Below are 22,750 nucleotides of genomic sequence, written 5' to 3'. Positions count from 1 at the left end.
TATAACAGGACATGGAAAGCCATGGACCAGGTACTGTATATTCAATACTGCCTCTAAGAAATAGCATTTTGGTTATATTTTTTTTCCTTGAGAGGAATTTAATTTAGGGAAACACTTCAGGTTGTGTATTTTAATCCATGCATTTCTATGGCTTGATCATTACATCATTTTTGTATGCCCGGCCAGACCAGATTAAAAAAAAAAAAAAAAAAACATTTTTGCATCTCAACAGATGATAGGGTTGAAATGCAAGAATAAAGATTGTCTGTAGTCTTGAGTGTCACACTGAATTCCCAATTGATTAATGACCGTTATTATGTAAAAACATCAAGACCTAAATGTTTGCTTTTAAGTTTTAAGTGACATCCATTGATCTCCTCTGTATCCTTCCTACCCTAAAACATTGAAAAGTTATTTTCCAATGATGTTTACAATGAATCAGGAAGCTGCAAAATGTGTAATCTGAATGTAAAGAAAGACAGAAACAAGTGCTTGCATAATATATTCTTGTGCAAAATTACAAAATTACAATTACAAAATTACAGTGCCTTCTGCTAAATGTCACTGACTATGATGACATAAAATATAATATGCTAGATGTGTTCTTTAGGGGATGGATGCATTTTTATGATGAAGTGTGTGTGTGTGTGTGTGCGTGTGTGCATGCGTGCACTCGTGTGTGTGTGTGTGTGTGTGTGCAAGTTCACACATGCCTTTTAAAAAGAATGTTCCTCATTTGGAATGCGTCGGAGAATGCTAAGTGTGAATTCAGCTGGGAGAGAAAGATGCCTGCTGGTTCTCCAACCTGCGTTCATTGCAGACTCCGTAATGAGCTTTGGACATCTCTGGTGGAGGGCCCTGCTCTGCACCTCTTACATAAACATGCTAAACACGGGCGCATGGATACTCGCTGTTCAAGAGTCAGCTTGTTCATGCCTTCCCTTTGTCTGACATTTTGTTGATGGTGGGAGGAGATATTCTGATAGATTCTCCTTCATCTTAGGCTTTCCCTCCCAGCTCCCAGGAGATATGGCATTGAGTTGCTTTTCGGGATGAATTCATGAAAGTTTCATGTTGCACTTTAACGTCTCGCCAGACAAAATTAATTTTTGTGGTAATTTTTTCCTCCGTGATATCGGCTTTTGTTACATTGTCATGTATGTTGCTATTCCAGTGACACATTTGTTATTTTTCATACAAACATTTGATGCCAAAGAGAACACAGTTAGGGCTTTTGCAGCTTGATGGTCAGAGAGAGAAGTTAATGTATGACTGAATGTTCACTATAAACACAGGCTGTCTTCAAAATATCTGTGATGGAAAAAATATCACTCATAATTGTCATAAACATAAATTATAAATGATTTTATGGAGTAGTGATGGTAGCAACAAAAATAACTTATGAAGGAAAGATGAGCTAAAGATTTTCATGCCTCTGTGAAAGTCACATTTGTTTATAGGAGACTAAATACTTTCAAAATGTATACTGTGTTAAATCAGCATTCTTAGATAGAGTCTTATGGATACACAGTTCAATCCTAAATGAGCCCTAAAACAGCTAAACAATGATATGGTGACATTAATGAGAATAACAAAGTCTATCACTTCCTTCTCTTCTGTGATTTTTTTTTTAAATCTGTACATAGGGATCTGAGATCTGAGATAGGAAGAGGTCAATGGCAGTCTAGCTGTAGTGTCATGGGGGAATGGTATGAACACTAGGGGGCAGACTTGTGCTTTTGTGTACACTGACAACACCACAGCACAGGGAAAAGAGCTGAGAAGACTCCAGAAGACTTCCCTCGTCCTACATCAACACTCTCGATATGTGTGCACACATGTGCGTGAGCATGTGTGTGAGCATGTGTATGTGTGTGTGTGTGTGTGTCTAGGGCCTATAAATAAAGTCAGCCAGCTACTTAGCATTCTGATTAAGGGAAGTCATATGGGCTCTATTCTTATGTCGCAGATTAAAAATGTACTGGAGTCGAGGGTTCTTGCTTGTCGTCGCACAGCTCTGCTGATTCTCTGCAGTGCTTTCCTCGATTTGCATCACTTTAACATTTGGCACGTCATTCCAGGCCCTGATCAAATCATTAAGTGACAGCTCTTTTATCTCAGCTTTAAGTCTATTGTTCACCACTGTGACTCACAGTTACTCTTTATACCTTCCTGTTACAAGAGTGTATAACATCATACAGATATCCTGCCTATCTGTAGCTCAGAAATCAAACAATACAATGGTATTTTCCAAGGTAGGTATAGTATAATGCAGCGTTTCAAATGAGGGAGTTACAGTCATGTTAATTATGTATCTCTGGGTGGGCATGCACATCATGTCCCTGCTTTAGACTCCTGATTGGCTTTATTTCTTAACAGCCACATCTTGGTGCAATGTGTTCAATCAAGTACTGTAGCAGAAGGCATGCATTAACTACCAATAAATACAAGTAGCTTGAATGGTAATACAACTTGTTTTTTGGGCCATCACCTCATCACAGAATTCTTTTACATACAGAAACTGTAACCCTTAGAATGTCTTCCTGCAACAGTGTTCACTCAAAGGTTCACAGGTTAGATGTTGACATTTTCCCTTCAGCCATTTTGCCTGTTGTTCTCTAGCAGGATGGAGACATGGACAATGTACACATAAACCTCATATAATGCCCTTAGATATTTATTCACAGACAAATGTCAATATCATCTCCGCTAAATGTTTAAAACAAACAAATTGCAGTCCTCCATTTCAGTATTTCTAGTTTCATATGTTTCAATAATAAAAATAGACAGCATGAGTTTCTTTTCAGTTTGCCACAGCCATGTTTCTAACGTTTCGCAGTTTTCTGTTAATGCAGTGCTGGCCCTGAGAAAGTGCGAATGTGACAGATCAGTGCGAGAATGCAGGGAGGGCTGAAAGGAGGTTCCTAATGAGAGCAGTGGAACGGTGAAGCACCAAGGCCTCAGCGGAATTACGGAAATCCTTTGTCAGGTGCTGCTCCTCCAGGTGATGTGGCAGCTGTCAGCGTAAGCACAATCCGTGGCCTTGCCGCTTTGTTTGCAAGAGGAGGCTCGAGTACCCTTTGTTCCTTTCCCTGCAGCTAGCATTGTCAGAATTGTTTACAGAAGCAAAAAATAAATAATAATAAAAAAAAAAAAACTAAACAAAATAAATGGAAAAATCACCTGAATAATCCCAGCTGCTAATACTTGGCAAAAGGTTTTCGAATTCCGGGAAGGTATTGATTCAAAACAAAATCAATACGTTTAAGCAGGATTACTAAGTGAAGAAGGTGTTGGGATCGGTGATCAGTGATTTCCGTGGACATAAAAACGATTTGGAGAAAACAGCCCTGTCTGTTTTGGGTTACGATATAGTTGTAGCTGTCCTGCGTTAACATATCTTGACATGCTAGTCCCCTGACACCGATACGTGCACTGCGCTTCTGTGGTTCAGGGAGTGGCACTGAAAGCAGTGAAGAACCCTGCGCTATTCATGCATGAGACCCATTAACAGAGTCACTAAAAGTGGTCATCTCACAGCAAACTACGCTTTCCAAACCACGATCTCGACTCATGGGAGAGAGCACTTCACAGATACAGATAACAGATCCCCTGTTCTTGGCCTCAGTTGGTGTTGGCATTGCTGTGCACCAAAGTGACTAACTAATCTATGAGAGAAACAACAAAACAAGAGACACATCACTTTACTGTATTGATCTTGGAATGAAAGGTACTATAAATGCACATAACCGCTATCGTATGTATTAGCCAATTGTTTGCACTTATGTTATTACACCCGGTACTAAACCATGTGTCCATTTCATCCAGTGTTGTAATCATATTAGATGTCTAAAATAAAAAGGTGCCATCTGAAACTGGGTCTGAGGCTTTAGAGAACAGGGGGGGGGGGGGGGTTCTCATATATGTGAATAGCTGACAGAATCATTTTCCGTCCTTTGCTGGAGCCTGTTCAGTGCCCCCCCCCCCCCACCTCCCCGCCTTCATAGAGTTGTTTATCTTCCCTTCATCATGCTAAGCTGTTCAGGCTCCACTTGCGATGAGCTGAGACATGGTGGCAGATAGGGGCCTACCATTGCCCGGTTCTCCCCACACTGTAGACACCTGCCGTGGGATCCCCTCTTATCAGATCGCCACCCCGGCGCTGTTTGTTAAACACCTCGTATCCGTCACTCCCCTATCTGCCGGGTGCCACCCTCCCAGCAAGCGAAGGTGCGGCAGCCAATTTCACGTCAGCCTGGTCCCCGCCATTGTTCGGGCGCGAGATAAAGAGGCCGATCACTTCTCGGCGGGGGCCGTCGCTGAAAGCCGGGGCATGCCCTTTAAATGAAAAGGTGATGGATCCATAAGCGCCTGGTGCAAAGGAGTCCCTTATCGGGCCGGCGATGAAGGCAGAGGAGCACGAAATGCTCACCAGAGGTTGGGTGCTGTGTTTTTTTTTTTGCGGCGGTCCATGGTTATCGCCGCGAATCCATTTTCTGTGGTGGGGCTTTGTGCACCCAGGCGCAGCCAAACACAGGCAGGTAGTAAATAATGCAGCGCCTTTCCTTCCACTGAAGAAGCACGCTCTCTGCCCAAGCCTGTTTGGATTAAGCTTATTAAAAGAGTTGCGCTTTATATTTTCGCAGCATCAAAAGAACCCCCTCCCCCCACCCACCCACCCTGGAGGTAGCCACCAGCCAGACGAACGGAAATCGTTGGTGCAGAGCCCATCACGACTCCAAAAAGTGTGCCCATGCCACGTCTGTGATGAACTTATGTGTTATCTGGATTTCCAACGGCTCAGTGGTGAAAAAGGGCCTGTTCCCTCATCGCAGGTCATCTTGGTGCTGCATCTTGTAATTGCTGGCTTACAGCATCGACAGCCGCAAACATCAAAAGGGAGCAGATGGCACTGACATCCACATACTCCACTGGAATGAAATCACGGCTGGCTGATTGAATTTAAGTTTGCAGCTTTAGGTCTGCCTGTCCATCATAGTCTGCAATGGAAATCTGTCCATTTCCAACCATCACCTTGCTTTCTTTTTACTGCCTTCCTCTTCCCACTGAACTATTTGCATATACCACCGAGATAGAGGGACTGACCTCATGATAGTGTATTAGGCGAATCAGTAGGACAAGCTGATAAATTCTGTTAAAAAATAATTACATTGCTGCCACCAAAGTCCCCTTTTCCTCTGCAAAGCTGCACATTCAATTTAAAGGCACAAATGTCCTTGATAGGTATCTGAACAAGTGGTGATAGGGACCCCCTAATCTTCCAAACAGCAGGGGAGCGGCACAGCATATATCCACCTCATTTGAAGTAGAGTTATTACTGTACCAAAAGAGGAGTCAAAAGTGATCATCCCCTGTAATTTAACTAGGAGAAAGTTACCATGTCAGCCATATTCCTTATTGAAGCTTTTTAATATGTATTGCAAAACCTGACTGTACTGAACTTCTAGTGCTGTAGAGCTTTGTGTCATCAAATGGAATTTCTTGTGACCACTACTATTTTCAGTCAACACTGCAGTACTTCATGGTAAAAGTGAATGCATCACCAGTTGTTGTTGAGGTAAAAGAGGCGACGTGCTGCTTTTACTGGTGGTCACAAAAAAAAGCCAGGAACGGGTCCATGCTGCCCTTCATGCAGCTTGCTGCAGAAACTGAACACACAGCTGAAAAGGAGACTTGCTTTTTTTCAGGTCAATTTGCCTCAAGGGTGTTTGACTTCAAAAGGGGGATAGATCTCTGAAAAGCTGCTCAGAATTAGTTGAAATCGCTCAATCACGGGGCATCTCATCTCTGCATCAGTTAAGCCTGAAGAGTGACTCCTCTTCCCTCTAATCCGTGCCTGGATGATGCCGGGGTCCATACCAACTGGTGGCGGAGAGCCGTTTCTTTGCAGACATTCCCATGTTCCGTGTGACTCTGAGTCACATGCTGCCTGTCTTAGTCAGAAAGTAAAGGGGGCCATGTGAGAAATGGTTCTGGGACTGCAGTCCAAACCAGATGTTTGGGGGTTTGAAACCCAGTTTTACTATGAAATGGGGCAGTCTGCATGTTTGGCTCAAATTAAAATAATTATTGTACGTTCAATAGTGCACTGTACTTATTATAAGGCCAACTGACAGTGCTAATAAAAACATATATACTGTCTTGTAGTATGTGCAGTGTCAGTGTCATCTACACACAGCTTGGATACCTCTTGTGAACCTGCTAGAGAGTTAAATTGCCATTTCTTTGAATTTACCTGGTCTTACAGTCTCCGCACACTGTTTCCATCTTCCCACAATCCAGATAAAGCACTAGGAGCTTTAAGATCACCCTTGCCCTTTCCAGTACAAAGCAGTTCATCCCAGGGCGGGGGGCTGGGGGGGATGATATCTTTGGTCTCTTTCATGCATGCTTCATAGCATGTGTGAGAGAACAGTCAGGGACCTGTGATGAATGACCTGTTATTTTAAGCTATTATGGCTGCCAAAAGCCAATACCCCCCAGTTCCCTCCACACTTCAGAAAGATATAACCAATTAGTTTGCCTGTTTATAGCTTTGAATAATTTACAATAGATATGTGTGGTATTCTCTCTAATTTGTGTATTCTTTTTTAGTTGCCAAATCCAAGGCCATTAACCAGGATCATTTTTTTCTTCTTCTGTTGTGAGCTGACTGCATTGCAGGCTTTTCAAAAATTAATAACCAGTTCTAACCAGCTGCTCTGCTAGCAGGGGAATAGAGGAATTCTTTCAAGAATGTGTCTGCTTTTGTTTTATGTAAAAATATTTGCATCTTTCGTTTTCTTTTTTTTTCTTGTTGTTTATAAGAGCCTTGGATGGCTTCTGCTTTAGACTGCCACAGACTTTCAGACTGTATAGATTTGTCTCATATGACAGGACATTGCACCATTTCCTTTGAATATGCCAGGAAGTCACAATGGTGAGGGTCCAATAAAATCAAGCTGCTTTTATACTGGTCTTTTTTCAATGGTGCGAATAATGACTAGCAACCGTAAGAATAACAGCAGTGTGTTTATGCAGCATTGTTAAGGAGAGTACTTCACCACACGAGGACTCTTCACAATGCTAAGGGGTACCAACACTCCACCAACACTAAAGGAATTATACTTGCACACACATGTACACAAAAACAAGCATTTATTTCTGATATTTGAATTCACACCTTCCCTCTATTTCTCCACAGACAAGGTCACTACTTTAGAAACTAGGTACCAATTTCAATAAGTCCATATGTTGAATTGAAGTGGCTTGCAGTAACCTGCAAACCATCATTGTTTTTTAATAGCAACATCTCAACCATGTGAGAGGCTTGGAGACTTTGTATATATATATATATATATATATATATATATATATATTTTTTTTTATTTTTTATTTTTTATTTATCCATATATTTAAGTACTTCTGAAGGTACAGTATGTACTAGCCTGCATATTTATTGGGTAAAGCTTTTGTCTTTCAGTTTAGACTTCATGCTTCACCTTGGCAAGACCCATAGCCCATGGTTACAAACTGACATGAGGCCCTATGATTCAAATACATCAAGTACTTTACTTTACTTTAAATATTATGCCATAATTTGTGTTCTCAGGTCCTGGTGTGTGTGTGTGTGTGTGTGTGTGTGTGTGTGTGTGTGTGTGTGTGTGTGTGTGTGTGTGTGTGTGTGTGTGTGTGTGTGAGTAGACACCCTTTCATTAAATAAAGACATTAAAAGTCATTAAAATATGTTAACAAGTGCTCTTTTATCACAGCACTTTGAAGAATTAGTGATAAAGTATTCAACATAATTACTTAGTCCATCTCTGATTTGATTTTTACCAAACTGAATTCAGTCCTCTCATATCAAATGTTTTGGTAATCCAGAAGTTAGACTGTGAAACTTTCCACAACAGACTTGATGTTAACTAATTAGTTCAACTGTAATGGTTGGACAACATTACTGACATTATGCTGTACACGAAATACAACAGATTCTGACTGAAAGAATAGAAAGGTTTGTTGATTATAACATTACTTGCCAATTTGTGTCACTCTGTTTTCTGTGTTAGTGTCAATTCTCACACAATTGATAAATAAACTGGTGTTTCTCCTAGATTTCTATGTGACATAATTCATAAAATCTCAAATATTTGGCATTTGGACCATGCCTCAAGCTCTCTTGTTCATTAACTGTTCATGTTATACTCAGTGTGGTGTAACATTACTGAAATCCAGCACACAGTGTAAAACATACTTTCACTGCAGGTCGATAATGTCTTTTGAAACCACAGACATAGCTAAATGCAAGCTCTCTGGCTGGAACATTTACTGAAAATTAATAGTATTTTAAAAAGCCTAACTGAATTTATCCTCACTAAAACAGTAGTTTTTGTAGCTTGTAAGCTGGCTACATGAATAGCGTGTTCACTAACTAACTAAATAGGATAGTTACACAGACAAAAAAATCTCTGAAGGCATAGTGGTTAGACAGTGACATCAAGATAAAATTAGACACAAGAAGATTCTCAGTCAAATTGCAGTTACAGTCACATTCTCATTTACAAGATAATTTATCATTGGCTGGATGGCTTACTATATTTACATTTAGATTTATCAATTTGGCAGATGCTCCTATCCACTCCAAAGTACCTAAGTGCATTCAATACTGTTAGGCAATTAGCTGCACAGATACTGAATAATTAGTGTTGTCATTGAAATGTAGTGCCATGCCATTGTGGGAAACATTGCTACAAGGGGAATAAATGCTGTCACAGGGCATTCAACCTAAAACTATTACCACCAATTTTAGCTTCAGTGTTTGTGTTGCCATAGGTTTGTATGACTGTTGAAAAAGCTTGACGTGCCACCAGGTTTTTATCAATTATGCCTAAATTGATATCCATTCAACAGCAGCTAACTTTTATCAGTGACAGGAGAGGGAAGGGTGAGAGTTCGGAGAGCCAAGGTGTAGTCTGAATAGGTGTGTTCCAAGTCTGCATGCAAAGATAGCAAGACATTGCTAGCAGACTATCTAATGGGCTGTAAGACTATTTCAGGTGCAAACAAATAATCCACTGGAAAATGATGTGATTTTGCCAAATTTTATTCACACACTACCATTCAAAAAGTCTTCTCACACCTGAATAGCAGGGGCTTTGAGTGGTGAAATAAAAAGCATAGATGAAAATGGTTGAGGAAAACACATAAAAAATAGAAAATTAACAGGGTGTAACAAAATAAGTACAGATCACGCCATGGTAAAGTAAAAGACAGTTGCAGAACCTAGAGGGTACCTGTTCAGAGTAGAAGTACATAGAAGTAGTGTGCTGACTTGACAAAAACACAAAGAATCCAACAACAGATCCACTAACATGAGGCCTTGAAGCCCTTTCCATTTAACTCATGAAATTACTCTTTGGCATCTTATCTCACCTCACTAATGAGAAGACCTTGAAGTGGGCCTCTGAACCAAGACCATGTGTTGCCTTGATCCCCTTTAGGTCAGATAGCATGTGGGACCCATTACTAAAGGAGGGAACGAGCACACTGGTCATATCACCTCTCACTTCATTGGCACTATAAAGTACATAAGAGAGGAAGAGGCCAATTCCCAGGTGAAAACAAAGACACTCACAGTCCCAAATGATGACTTCAAAATCTTTCATTGAACTTTGAGGTAGTAACTAAAATATTTTAAGTATTATCTGCCATGTCATTAGTGCCAATAATACTTCAAATATACATATACAGTATACACTGTAATTTATATATTTATTTTTTAAACAATTTAAAATGGAAATGTGCATGCTGTATTAATATCTGATGAATATTTGGCTTTGTCAAATGGCCTTTGAACATAACCCAGTTTATAACCTTACCTCTATGAGAAGACGCATTTCACTCATGTCGATCTGGTTTATGATGGGGTTTTCAGGAATGAAATTTGTTTTAAAAATTTGCTTATAATAAACATATGGAGTGCTTGCACGTGTGTGTGTATGTGTGTGTGTGTGTGTGTGTGTGTGTGTGTTGGGAAAGGAGCAAAGTAATTCCATTATGCCCATGCTTCATTAAGTCTCCCAACTTCTTCCTTTTAGCCACGGACCATTATCCAGGGACCATCAGCCCAAACCATTGATTCACAGTTGCCAATCAAGCCCTGTCCCTGTGGAGGGGATTCATCTCCATTAAGCTGCAGGAACAAAAAAAAACTGAACCCAGTGCCACATCATGCAAAAGTGACACACAAGAAACCCATGTAGTGATCCATCAGAGATGTTCAATTAGTCTTAGAAAATTGGATTACACCGGCCTTTTTAATGTGTACAAACTGAGAGAATAAAACATCCTTTTCATCTGTTCATGGTTTTTACAGGCAAAAGGAGAATAATGTGGAGTGTACTTTGTTACTTTTTTTTTGACGTGGAATGCTCAGTATAAGAAACACATTTGTGACCTGCTCAAGGATACTAGGAGTTGAACCTGCTGATGCCCTGCCTCATTAGTTAAAGCATACTTGGCAGCACTGCAAAGTATCACTCTTGCTTGACTGGAGGCAGTTGTCAGTGAGTTAGTGACATATATTATTACCTCACTGACTGTACAGCTCCCTATTTCATGCAAGTTCAGACTAGATAAACCAGAGTGGACATAGAGAGGGCTTTCAACAAATTTCAGCAGCTGTATTTTACTTCATGCATCTTTCTTTAACATTTTAGTCTGCATGTCTATTTCTAATTTATGTTTGCATGCAAGGATTTTTTTACCTTTCTCTGTACAATACATACCCCAGTAGACACCCCTTGAAAAGCTGAACTCTACAGTCTTGCATTGGTAAACATACCTAACACTAGACACTAGGTTTGTCTCTGTTTAATGAGTCTTTTAGGGCAATGTCACTTCTTTATTACTGAGTGTTATAGTGACCTGTGTGGGAAGCATGCTGTAAGCCATCCAGTGTGGTTGAACAGTCTAACTGAAGAGTGTGGCTTTAGTAGGATAAACATCCTGTGTGTGGTCCCCTCATTACACAGCCTTGCAGTAATACATGTTTACTTCACATTAGAATGTGGTGTGCCTCTGTTTACTGTTGTGTATTGGCATCTAGCTAGGAAAAAAAACCCAGCACTCAACACACGAGAAACAATGTCATCATTTCATATTCCAAAACTAATGATCCAGAGGCCCTCAAATAAGAGAGCAGTGAATCATTAGGCATCATTTCCTTTTATTTCAAGGTAATGCCTTTTTTTACCCCGAAGGCTGGCAACCACACAAATTTCCAATTGGGTTTTATTGGTAATAAATGGGGCAAAAAATATATGAGACAGTAATTCAGTTTTAGGGCGTGGGAGGGGCATCTTTTTAACACATGGGGCATGATGGCTTCATCTACATCGCAATTAATTGGGAGACCTCTGCAACAGAGCAAATGCTTGTGCTTTGAGCATCCCTGAGCCAACCGGTGGTGAGTCTCACATCTGGCACCCGTTACCAGAGGGAGATCTTTCATACCAACAAAATTTAATTAGACTGAATAAAAAGGCAGAGTGTTGTTGTTCAAATTTGCAGAGCTGACTGGGCAACCCACACTACCCACAGAAGCAAAACAGGGCAGTTGCACTTGGATATTTATGTTCCTCTGAGCTTTTGGTGAGGCCTTCAAGTTCATGCACGTATTATTTTTATTTACCAGATGGCTCCATCCATGGTCATCCCACTGCGTTTGCTTTTCATTCATTACAGTTAAACATTAACTCATTCCTGCTGCTGGATTTCTGCTGAAACCATTCAAAGTCATTGCTTATGGCTGTGGGCGCTATGCTCCACCCAGGACTTTAACTATAGGCCATTAGTTCCATTGTGCTATTCCAAACCACTCAGAATTCATCATAATCAACAACACTTGCTGAATTGTCACAATCCGTGTTGTGCACACCACTCCAAACAAACTTGAGACGTCATACCTGACCTGACATTTTAAACCATGCAAGTCAGACCAAAGCCTCAACCTTTACTATGCCTTTCAATCATGGCGATGGTACGGTTCCATGGCTCAACTCCCCAGGGCTTTGTTGATGTAGCTGGGCAATTCCTTCCAACCTGTGTTATAAATAGACCCCATTCAAAACCTGTGCTCTTGCAGAGTTGTATGTTTTCACTCTTTCTGTCGCTCCCCTCATTCCTCCTCCGTTTTCCTCAGTTATTCATGAGCCATCTGCTGGTAAGAGCGCTGTGTCAGATGGGAGGCAGACAGAACCCGATCCCTCCTCAGCTCATTTGCTAATTGTTGTCCTCGTCTGCATGCGAGACTCTGGCCTCTCAGCTACATCAGTCCCCTCGGAGGTATTGCCATTCAAAAATATTTTCCTTCCCACTGTAACAGTCCATCTCTCTTTTAATTGATTGTTTAATTAATGATCCGTGTGCATTCAACTGAGCCTCCACTAATTCTGAACGTCAGACACAGGGGCAGCTCTTAACTGTATGTTGAGTCTGCATTTTACCCACACAGATATTCATGATTTGTTTTCTAATTATCAGCTAATTGGTTACCCATTTTTCATGAACAGATATGTGGGTAAAAGCAGAAATGTACAATTGATATATTAGTTTTTTAAAATGTGTCCAAGGGCAAGATGATTGCTGTTTGCTGTAAATTTAATCCACAATGATCTTGCCAACAAGAACAATGCAATTTGTTATGCATTCATCTGTGCAGAACAGCATGGTGTGACAGACCAAACAGGGGGTGTGCATTACATGATTTATACATTGCAACCAACGGGATCATCATGGTGGCCTTGAGATTTCAGGCAAGTGAAGCCACACTCAGTGAACAATCTCTATCCCCCTATCATTGAAGCGAAAGTTCACTGTCCCGGACCCTGCAATCCGGCGGGCCGGCCAGCGCTGGCCCTGCGAGCATTGGCGAGGCGATGCTGCGGCCACAGTGTCGCGGCCTGGGGGGCTGCATCTTTTCCAATCAGTGACTTTGCAGGACAGCCCTTATGGAAAGAAACAGGCTCACTAAGCAATGGAAAGCCTCTTCCGCAGTGAATATCTCCTGAAAAGCTATGAAGGGCCCTGGCCAACGGATCAGGGGCCTTTGTGGTAGCAGACGAGAAGGAGGGTGGAGGTGGACTAATACCCGATTTCTGCAGTGGCTTCACTGCCAGCGGCGCATGCAAATTAGTGCCGTGTCAAGATTGTCACACGCTGCCGAGCAAAGCAAACACTGAGCTCCAGCTCTTTTCAGGCAATTATCTTAAGTGCCTGTTTTCTTTTATGTTGTTTTGTATTTCCATATAATTCTGGTGGCCATTTAAGAGGTATTTTTGATTTGAGGTATTTGTCAGAGGTTCTTTGCTTGGGTATATTTTTCTGTCCCTCTGAACGTCAAAAGGAGTACTTTTTAAACATCATAGCAGCACGTTTTATGCTAAAATCCTGGGTCTGCTATTCAGCATCTGTCCATTGCAACAGGAGGTCTTTTTGTTTTTAGTTGCTCTTGGTTTACCTGTTCCAAATGGTTCCAGTTGACTGATCAATTTTTTTTAAAGTTTGATTTTTTTAAAAACCTTTTTTAAATTAAAAAAAAGAAAACAATTTCATTATTCATACAGCAAAATTTTCTGGTGTTATATTGTTCTTTTGTTATTTGGACATTATGATTACTGTTACTAATGATGCATTACTATCAAAATGCACTTAGCACAACTATTGTTGGTTCCATTATTAATTTGTGTGATTTGAAATTCAATGATATCATGATAGCATAGCGCATCAGGTTTCATATATTAATGTGTCATTTGCTGTGTGTGACAGTGTGGGTCAACGTAAAAGAAATACATATTACATGATGAACAAATAACATAATAATGAACATATAACTTTATATTATAGCATATAACAAAAAACATTTAAATTACGTATAAAAAACAGTGGTGCTTTATTTAAGGCAAAAAAAAATCATGTTCACACCATTCTTCTAAGAGATGAGCTATGGCAGTTTTCCAGAGACAGGAAGTTCTGTCAGCGAAATGTAACCATGAAAGTTTTGTGTGAGTGTGTTGCAAGTAATTATTTAATTTAATGAAATCCCAACAGGTCCATGCTGAATGGCAGTGTTCTAACAGATATATATTCATTTTTTTAAGGTACAGTTTGGTCTGTGCTAGGGGCTAGCCGATCGAAGCTGTGAATGAACTCTGTCATGTTCTGTAAAGATGTGGAAGTCCCCATGGCAGAAGGTGTGAAAAAGTATGTGGGTTCATGGAAGGGCCATCTATGGTGCTCTAAGAGGGGGAGCAGTCAACTAGCATGTGAACCAGTCCCATAAAACACAACACAAAGACAGAATTGGTAAGAATAGGGGGTCTGCAATTCTAGCAGTTGACTGTAGGTCCAACTAGGGGGGTGAGGGCACTGAAACTGTACATGAGCGAGGCTTTTTTTACCCTGATCCATTTTTGTATTCGGAAGAGAACAGAATAGCCAATGGACCTTACAAATAAAGGATTCAAATAATATGGCAGGGCAAGGGAGTTAGATTTCTCAGACGACAGTGATGACCAGGAAAACAATGAGCAGGTGCCCTTGCGTAGGATGAGACGAACCTTGAAAATAGGTCTCTGATACACAGTGTGACTGGAAATGGAATGGAAAAAAAACAATAGATGGAGGAGTTATGAAGTGTATCGTACAGAGGGTATTTATATCTTTCAGGCAGGTGAAAGAATTGTGCTGTGGAGCAGAAACAGTGGAAACTCTGACAGCTTTCCTGTGGCAATCCTTGAATGTTGTGTAGAGAAAAAATGTGTGGGAAGTGTTGCTCAGGCGCTCTGTCAAGCTGTAAGAAATCTCAGTTTAACAAGCGCTAGGAATGAGCTGTGGAATGGTTTGAAGTAGGCGGGGTGGGGGTGGAGTCCAATAAAACTCATAGTTAGTAGAGGCATGTACATTTTAGTTCAGCCTAAATTTACAGCAACCTGGGAAGAATATATGCAATATATAATGCATATAGAATAACGTCAATGACCAATTGTTATTCATTGTTTTGTTCTTACCCTGTGCAAAAATAATGCTAGTAATTCAGAAAATATTGAACAAAGTCACTACACAAACCATTCCTTCAGACAGGATTCAGGTCATTTTAAAAGAACAAGAATCCTCCTATAAAGACAAACAAAATATACTTGATTATAGGAATCAATGATTAAGGAAACACCAGGTTTCTTGAACATGGAGCTCCAATGTACTACATCTTCATCAAAGGATTTAACACCACGTCTTTGACCTCGAGGTGTAAAACTCCTTTGCGTTTTGCAGAGAGAAAGTAAAATAAACCTGTGTGTCATTTTTGTGGTTTACCAAAAGGAAACCAGTTTAGTCAGCTTAGCCATTACTTTAATGTCACCGATTGCTTGAAGAAACTGAAGGCAGTTTTCTAAATGATGAAGAGTTTGATGCCAAGGGTGCACTCTGCCTGTGTAGCAAAGAAACATCCTGCTCAGCATTATGATGCTTAGACATAAGGGCCTCTGTGTTGTTATCCAAGCCTGGGAGAGATAGTGAGGGCATTTAAGATCTTAAAATCACCTCACATTGATATATATACACCCCATGGCAGACTTATAGAAGTCTTAGTCATTTATTTATACATACTATTCAGGTACAGGTACATCTTTCAAGTCTGTAGTGATTTGTTTACCATGCAACCAAGCTGTTATGGAGTTTGGCTGTGATATTATCCCATTAAGGGGAATGTGAGTGGATTGGACATGGGCACAGTCCAGTTCACCACCAGTCCTGCTCACTGTCTTCAATAATAAAGAGTGCAGGACTTTTTCCCAGAGGTGTCTGGGAACACTCCGCAGGGATACTCCACATGGAGTTTGATGGGTGTCCGCCTCATCTACATGCAGTCTTAGCACTCGAAAGGCACTTTAGACACTCCTGTGCACCACATCTACAAGGAGCCCAGCATCTTGGCCCCTCAGGACCTCTGTAACATCCCAGTGAAGCATGAAAGCCCACACTTATCTCATATGGACGACTAAATGTCAATCCCAAGCCATGCTCAAACAAGATTAGTTCCATTTGTGCTATTAGTGTGGGCTAATTTTGCAGAAGGAACCCACCAATGTTTAATTAATCAGAATTTCGTGGGGCTCTCTCGAATGGCCATTGCACTTACATTGGCAGTGAGCAGGAACAGCTCCCTGAACAGCAATTTCCTCTTGTAGCTCTGTCTTTAAAGGCAGACTGCTCAATTAACATGGAGGTGTTATCTCAACTGCTATTTTCAGGCTGTATGTACTGTATTGCACATAAAGATATGATTTAGCTGAAAAAAAAATCTCTTTAATCTTATGCATGAAAATTGTTGCAGTTGTATTTTATGGAAAAAGGAGAACCTTTTAAATAATTACACTTTTGTCTGCATCAAGAAATGAAAGGTATTTTTAACTTCTTGTTTGCACAATTCCCCTTGCAGCTTGACACTCATGTCTGCTGTATTACACTGAAAAGGGCAAAAAAATTGTCAGTGCTTCTTCAGTGGAGAGTGAAGAACAGTATTAGTTAACACAACTGTGTTTTTACTTAAACCAAGACCTTAGAAGATTAATTATACTTGGAAAATGATTTTTGTGTCACAAGGCAAAACCCCCCACAGGCTCACTTTTTCCCCTCTTTCCTCTGATGATATTGAGAAAACAAGTGAGAATAATGTACTCAATTGTTGTCACAGGATCCTCAGACTATAAATGTCCATTCTTCACTATTTAGAAATTATTGGGGCAATTTTATAATTGTGTAAAGCCTGGTGTGGTGCAGTGTCCTTCAGCCCATGCAGGAATTGTAATGGGGCAAAGTCATGAATAAAGAAAAAGAACAGCTGACTTACTCACCCATTTCTTTACTTCTTTTCCAGGAGGCAGGCTCCTCTTCCTGGTCCTCTGGCTGAATCTGGTGCCTCAAGCGGACGGCTGCCCAGCAATGTGTGTGTGCTACAGTGAGCCCCGCCCTACAGTGGCCTGCCAGCAGCAAGGACTGTTCTCCATCCCTACCGAGATCCCTATCCGGAGCCAGCGGATATTCCTTCAGAGCAACAAGCTAACTGTGGTGAGGTCCACCAGCTTTAGCTCCTGTCACAACCTCACCGTGCTCTGGCTCTACTCCAACAACATCAGCCACATTGAGGCGGGGGCCTTCTATGGCCTGGAGAAGCTGGAGGAGCTGGACATTGGGGACAACAACAATCTGCGGATCATAAACCCCACCGCTTTCCGTGGGCTCTCCAAACTGCACACCCTACACCTGCACAGGTGTGGGCTGTCTGACCTCCCCGTCGGTGTATTCAGAGGACTCTTCTCCCTGCAATACCTGTACCTCCAAGACAATAACTTGCTCACCCTGCACGATGACACTTTCCTAGACTTAGCCAACCTGACTTATCTCTTTCTTCACAATAACAAAATCAAGACAGTGTCAGACAACATGCTTCGGGGCCTGGTCAACTTGGACCGCTTGTTGCTCCACCAGAACCGAGTGACCTTTGTCCAGCAGAGAGCTTTTCACGATCTGGGAAAGTTGACCACCTTGTTCCTGTTCTACAACAATCTGACCGTACTGACTGGGGAGACCATGGACCCTCTGGTGTCATTGCAGTACCTTCGTCTGAATGGTAACCAGTGGATATGTGACTGCAGGGCCAGGACCCTCTGGGACTGGTTCAAACGCTTCAAAGGGTCCAGCTCAGAGCTGGAGTGTCATGTTCCTGCCAGCCTGGCGGGTAAAGACTTGAAAAGATTAAAAAGCAGCGACTTGGAGGGGTGTATTGATAGTTCTCTCCAGGTCCAGACCAGTATCTTCAGCACAAAGACGCGTTCTGGAAAGTTCCATTCCACAGAGAGCCCACTGAGGGAGGGTACTCCCAGGTGCTGTCTGCCAGACAATGACAAGTCATCCATCATCTCCAGCAAGGGTCTCCCAGATCCTTCCTCTTACAACAGTCGGCAGATTACAAACAACCCCTTGAAGGAGAAGGAGAACATCTCTAAGACCAAGTTTCTTGAGGCAGACCCCACCAAGAATGGCACCCACAACAAGAGTCTGAATGACGGTCCCGTTGGTACTTTCTCCAACAATCTGGACCAGTCCTTGGGAAAGCTAAAACCTGAGTTTATGGACAACCTAGAGCCTTCCACAGCTCCATCCCGGAAGAAAAAAAAGTGCTCAAAAAAGCCCAAATCAGACGCTCAGTGTCTCAAAGGCAGTGGAGCTACTACTCAAACACTGCACCTTCTCTTTTTGCCCATGTTCTGGTTATCGTTGGCTATCTGTTAGGACATGAAACCCAGAGAGGATTCTCTCGGATTATATTGCTGATGACAATGTCATAGAACCTACAGTAACCTCCACAATTGTCCAGAAAGAGAAAGAAGGGACACAAGGTAAATCTTAAGATAAAACAAAAACAAAAAAGATAACATTTACAAATGGATGCCTTTATATAATACATCAGATTTAATGTATATAAAGAATTGGTGCCCAAATCATTTGTTCTATGTACTGTACTGTGTCCAAGCTGCACTTCTGAGAGTTTCCCTTTCCCTTTCCCCCTCAAAGCTTACGCTGCAAAGACAGTGACCAGACAAACCACTGAGGACCCTGAAATCAGAGCGTCACTGATAAAAAGTGAAATCAGAGCGCCACTGATGACAGTGAAATCAGAACACCACTGGTGACAGATCAGAGCGCTGAACGCACACATGCTCATTAAACCAAGAATGTTTTGGGTTTCTTTGATGACAAAACCCGAAGACTTGGCAGATTTTCTTTCCCATTTTTTTGACAAAAAGTGATGCATTTGTTCAATGCTGTTATTTGTTTTTTTATGTTTATAAGTATTACAGTAAAGAAGATGTTTATCCTCCCAAAATTTGAGTTCTGTTTTCATCACACCATGGTTACAGGTGGCATTGGCTAAAGAATGCTGTCTGTTCCTTCACTGAGATTGCGGTTAAATTATAGATATGAATTTTATTTTACTTGTGTACAAGTATAAATATATTATAAATAAAGTCTTCTTTTCTTAGATCTGTTTGATGATGGGATATGTTTTATTCAAGAAACAGGAAGGGTTCTTAAGAATAAGACAGCCAGAGATGTTACTTGTATGGAAAAACTCTGAATATTATTTGCATTTTGCAGTTTGATAAGTACTCTTAAAGTCTGCCAAAGAAATAAAAATAGATATTTACCTTTTGTTGTGTGGAAAACAGAATAGGACCAAATGAGTAAGTTTATCAGGGAATATTTGATCATTTTAACACAATGTACTTATGGCATGATCAGTATACCTTGGTTATTTACAGACAAAATTAACAGGCATAAAGCAGTTTGGAGCAGTCTACCATGGTCTACCATGAAAAGGTAAATCAACATGAAGTACATTGATTAAAAACCTACTAGTGAAATGTTGCACTTATTTGTTCCTTCATAAAGAAAAAAGAGTGATCAAATAGCAAACATCAGAATACAGTGATTAATTGAGCTCTGCCTAATGAAATTATGATTTTGCTAGTTGCATACTAGTAAAAGAAGTAAATGGCAGTGACAGTCATACACTGTGTTATGAAAAAACACCACATAATCCCCTCTGTGATGTGTAGCAGCTGGCCAGCATACTCTCAGTGTACTATCTACATACTTTTTGGATGATGTCCCAATGTATTATTTTAATCTAGCTTGAAAACAAATGCTAGCCCTACACGTTTTATTACTTCCCAACTCCCCATCCAGTATAGTGGTTTATGAAAGCGTCATGTATTCCGGTTTTTGTTGAGTTGTTCGGCCAAGTCACTGTGTTTGTATCACCAGTGCATAAGCGTTTTTGTTGTAGGTATAGTTCGCAGCTGAGATGGCAAACTCCCACATATCACAATGAGCTGTCGGGCCTCTAAATAATTCCTGTAGGCTTTGTTCCATCACAGCTTCAAAGAGGCGACATTCTGCTCCGCCTCCCCTGTTTGGGAGAGACAAGGAGCATCATCAATTCCACTGTCGCCGATGCTCACACCGCTTGACAGTGTTCCTAAGGAGTCAAGACAGTGTCTTTGTTCTACTAGCTTTAACTGTAAAATATCCTTTTTATGTGACAGGAAACAGTCTTTTCCCAGTACTTAACGCAACCTGTGTTGCCCCACAAATATCATTTATATTTCACTGTTCAAATGACTGTAAGGACACACATGCTCGTATTATGACTGACATTCAAACAGAATGCATGCACAACCATTTAAGAGGATTAGAAAATAATAATAAGGCTGTATAGGATGATATTTACGTCACTGGACATAAACGATGGCTCATTAAAAATGCGTACTATTAAAGCCACACTGAAAAATGTATTAGGATTTAGGTATAGGTTTAAGTGCAGGATGATAAAGTCCTCTGCAGGCAATTTCTAGGCAATGTGAGGCCTGAGGGAATGCATTTACATTAGATGCCTCAGGCACCTGACAGGATTCTGCAAAAAGCTGAAAATTGACTTTAATTGCAGCGCAAAATATATCCCCTCTGCCTGCCATAATGCCTGAATAATTCAAACAATATACAATATACTATCTATAGCTACCCTCTGTTAGTCTTGACAGACAGACAAGTCTATACCAGCTGGTTTTCCCATACCTGGCAGTCAAGATCAGTCAAAACTGATAAATGGCACCAAATTAAATCAAGATCTAGCGGCCGATCCTGGATTTATGACAGAGAAAGGTGTAGGATTAAGGCTCGGCCCTTGACAAATCCCAGCAGCATTTTATTGTTTTTAACCCTGCAATGTACAATGGTCCAGTGTGGCTCCCACTTTATTGATCTCTACTCAAAATGAACAGAGAAAATAAATGGTTGTCCTGCCTACATACTGACCTTTTTCCACACCGAGGACTTGTGGCCTGAGCAGTGCTGGCCCCCGGTAATTGGGGTCGGCTTTGCTGATCCGCTCCTATGGAGCCATGGGGTCTGATCAGCAGGCTTGGCACTCTCATTCCCTCCTCACCGAGTGTCCAAAGACTCATGAGTCCCTCTGGGCTTGGCCATGGGTCAAGCCCTGAAATTGTAGCTGAGGCTGCAAGGTTTTATGGTGCAAGCAGCACTGATACCCCATTGGTAATTAAGAGCTAACATCAAGAGCTGAGCCCTCAGCTCCCACTGGTTCCCTTGCCTACCTGTGTACAGAGCCATTCAGATTTAGAGCCGAGCCACTGAGTAGCCTGTGTGTCCTCTGGTGCGACACTTAACTTCTCATCTCGGTGATAAATGAAGCAATTTCATCACACCCCACCACGCCTCCCCTGGATGCAAGAGATTATTACCTGTTTGGCAAAGCAACAAAATGTTTCAGCAATTAATAAGAACAGAGGTTCCAGTGTTTGGAACAACTCAACAAAAATAGGAAAATTATTCCTTTTAAAAGCAAAGGAAGGAAAACTTTTGTTTTTGTTTAAAGTATTATGATGTCAACAACCTTCCTCCTTTGAAGCACACCTTAACATTGTATAATACACGAGATTTGGAAATATAAAAAATAAAACAGTTAACATCCATTCATCAAAGAACACTTGAAGACATTTACAATTTAGACAGGTATGACATTGTCATTTAGTATTAATATGTGAACCCAGAGACATGCCTTAGTGAAGCTGAAGTCCCTTAGCATTGGACCATACATGCAATTACAGAGACAAAACTCTGCTAGGAAACAGGACATTTTTCCATGTGCCTAGAGATGGGAAATCAGATCAGTGAGTTAGAATTTGAGTAAATTGTAGAGAATTCCATCTCTCTAAATGTTGCTATAGAAAATAAATCACTGAGGAACAAAAGTGCATATGGAATCAATGAAGTTCAAGTGAGGCTTTGCAGGCAAAAACCAAGATAAATTGCAAGTGTCTGAATGTTATTGACATTTTTGATAAGCTGAAATTGCTCATTATATGCTGGTTGCAAAACACTGACTAATGACTGCAATTTTATTTTTTTTCTCTAGTATTTGTCTAATTCGGATAAATGCTCAGAACGAGACTGGAGTTGTTGACAAATGTTGTGACATCAATAGATTAAATCATCATTCCAGAGAAACAGAAAAGATTAATTACATCAATATCCTGCCAGCAGCATGTGTTTTACTTTCGTTGATTACTCATAGAAAAAATTGCACACAAAAATCCTCTCGATTAAAAAAAAAAATTACTTGAGGGATAAGGTTTATTGCTGGCCCATTATGTACAGGATGTGTGTACAGCATGTGAACCCCATGTATGTACAGCATGTGAACAGCATAGTTTAATAATAAGCATAATTTAGCTGTGCATAATTTAGGTTCATAAATGACATTCCTTTGACAGAAGCCTTTGCTTTTGAGATTATTGACAACATTATTACAAATTAAACTGTTACTGTCCAATTTTTAATTAATTTGTTCCAAACGTTAGTACAAATTTCAACTTAGGTTACATTATTTTGGTCATGCCTTCCAACCATTACATCAACATAAACATGTTTGACCTTGACTGCGATCTCCACTGACAGCACATTCAGGAATTCACTCCTTATTTCCTTAATGTGAAGTACAAACAGATTACTACTGTTAATAGTTTTACATGTGAGATAGTATCAAAAGACTAGCTATGTATTTCTGTGATATCCATATAGATAATTAATGGATAAGCACATTAATAAG

At 40.7% G+C, this 22,750-nt stretch overlaps 1 protein-coding gene across 2 annotated transcripts in view; it reads left to right on the top strand.

Moving 5' to 3' along the window:
• The window catches only part of rtn4r (reticulon 4 receptor), a 36,681-nt gene extending 17,744 nt beyond the window's left edge, over nucleotides 1–18,937 (top strand). Inside the window, exons 2-3 of one of the 2 annotated variants that reach the window (XR_005004943.1) lie at nucleotides 16,937–18,458; nucleotides 18,634–18,937. Coding sequence is in view for 1 of the 2 variants with exons in the window: in XM_036528095.1 (XP_036383988.1) it covers nucleotides 16,937–18,351 (1,415 nt within the window). In the remaining variant the exon portion in view is untranslated. Of the gene's footprint in view, nucleotides 1–16,936 lie in introns of both variants that reach the window. The other variant, XM_036528095.1, reaches the window with a different exon arrangement.
• Nucleotides 18,938–22,750: the final 3,813 nt, after the last annotated feature.

This window comes from Megalops cyprinoides, chromosome 4, assembly GCF_013368585.1.
Source record: "Megalops cyprinoides isolate fMegCyp1 chromosome 4, fMegCyp1.pri, whole genome shotgun sequence".
In the NCBI taxonomy this organism is placed as follows: Eukaryota; Metazoa; Chordata; class Actinopteri; order Elopiformes; family Megalopidae; genus Megalops; species Megalops cyprinoides.
This window is presented reverse-complemented; position numbering and strand designations above follow the sequence as displayed.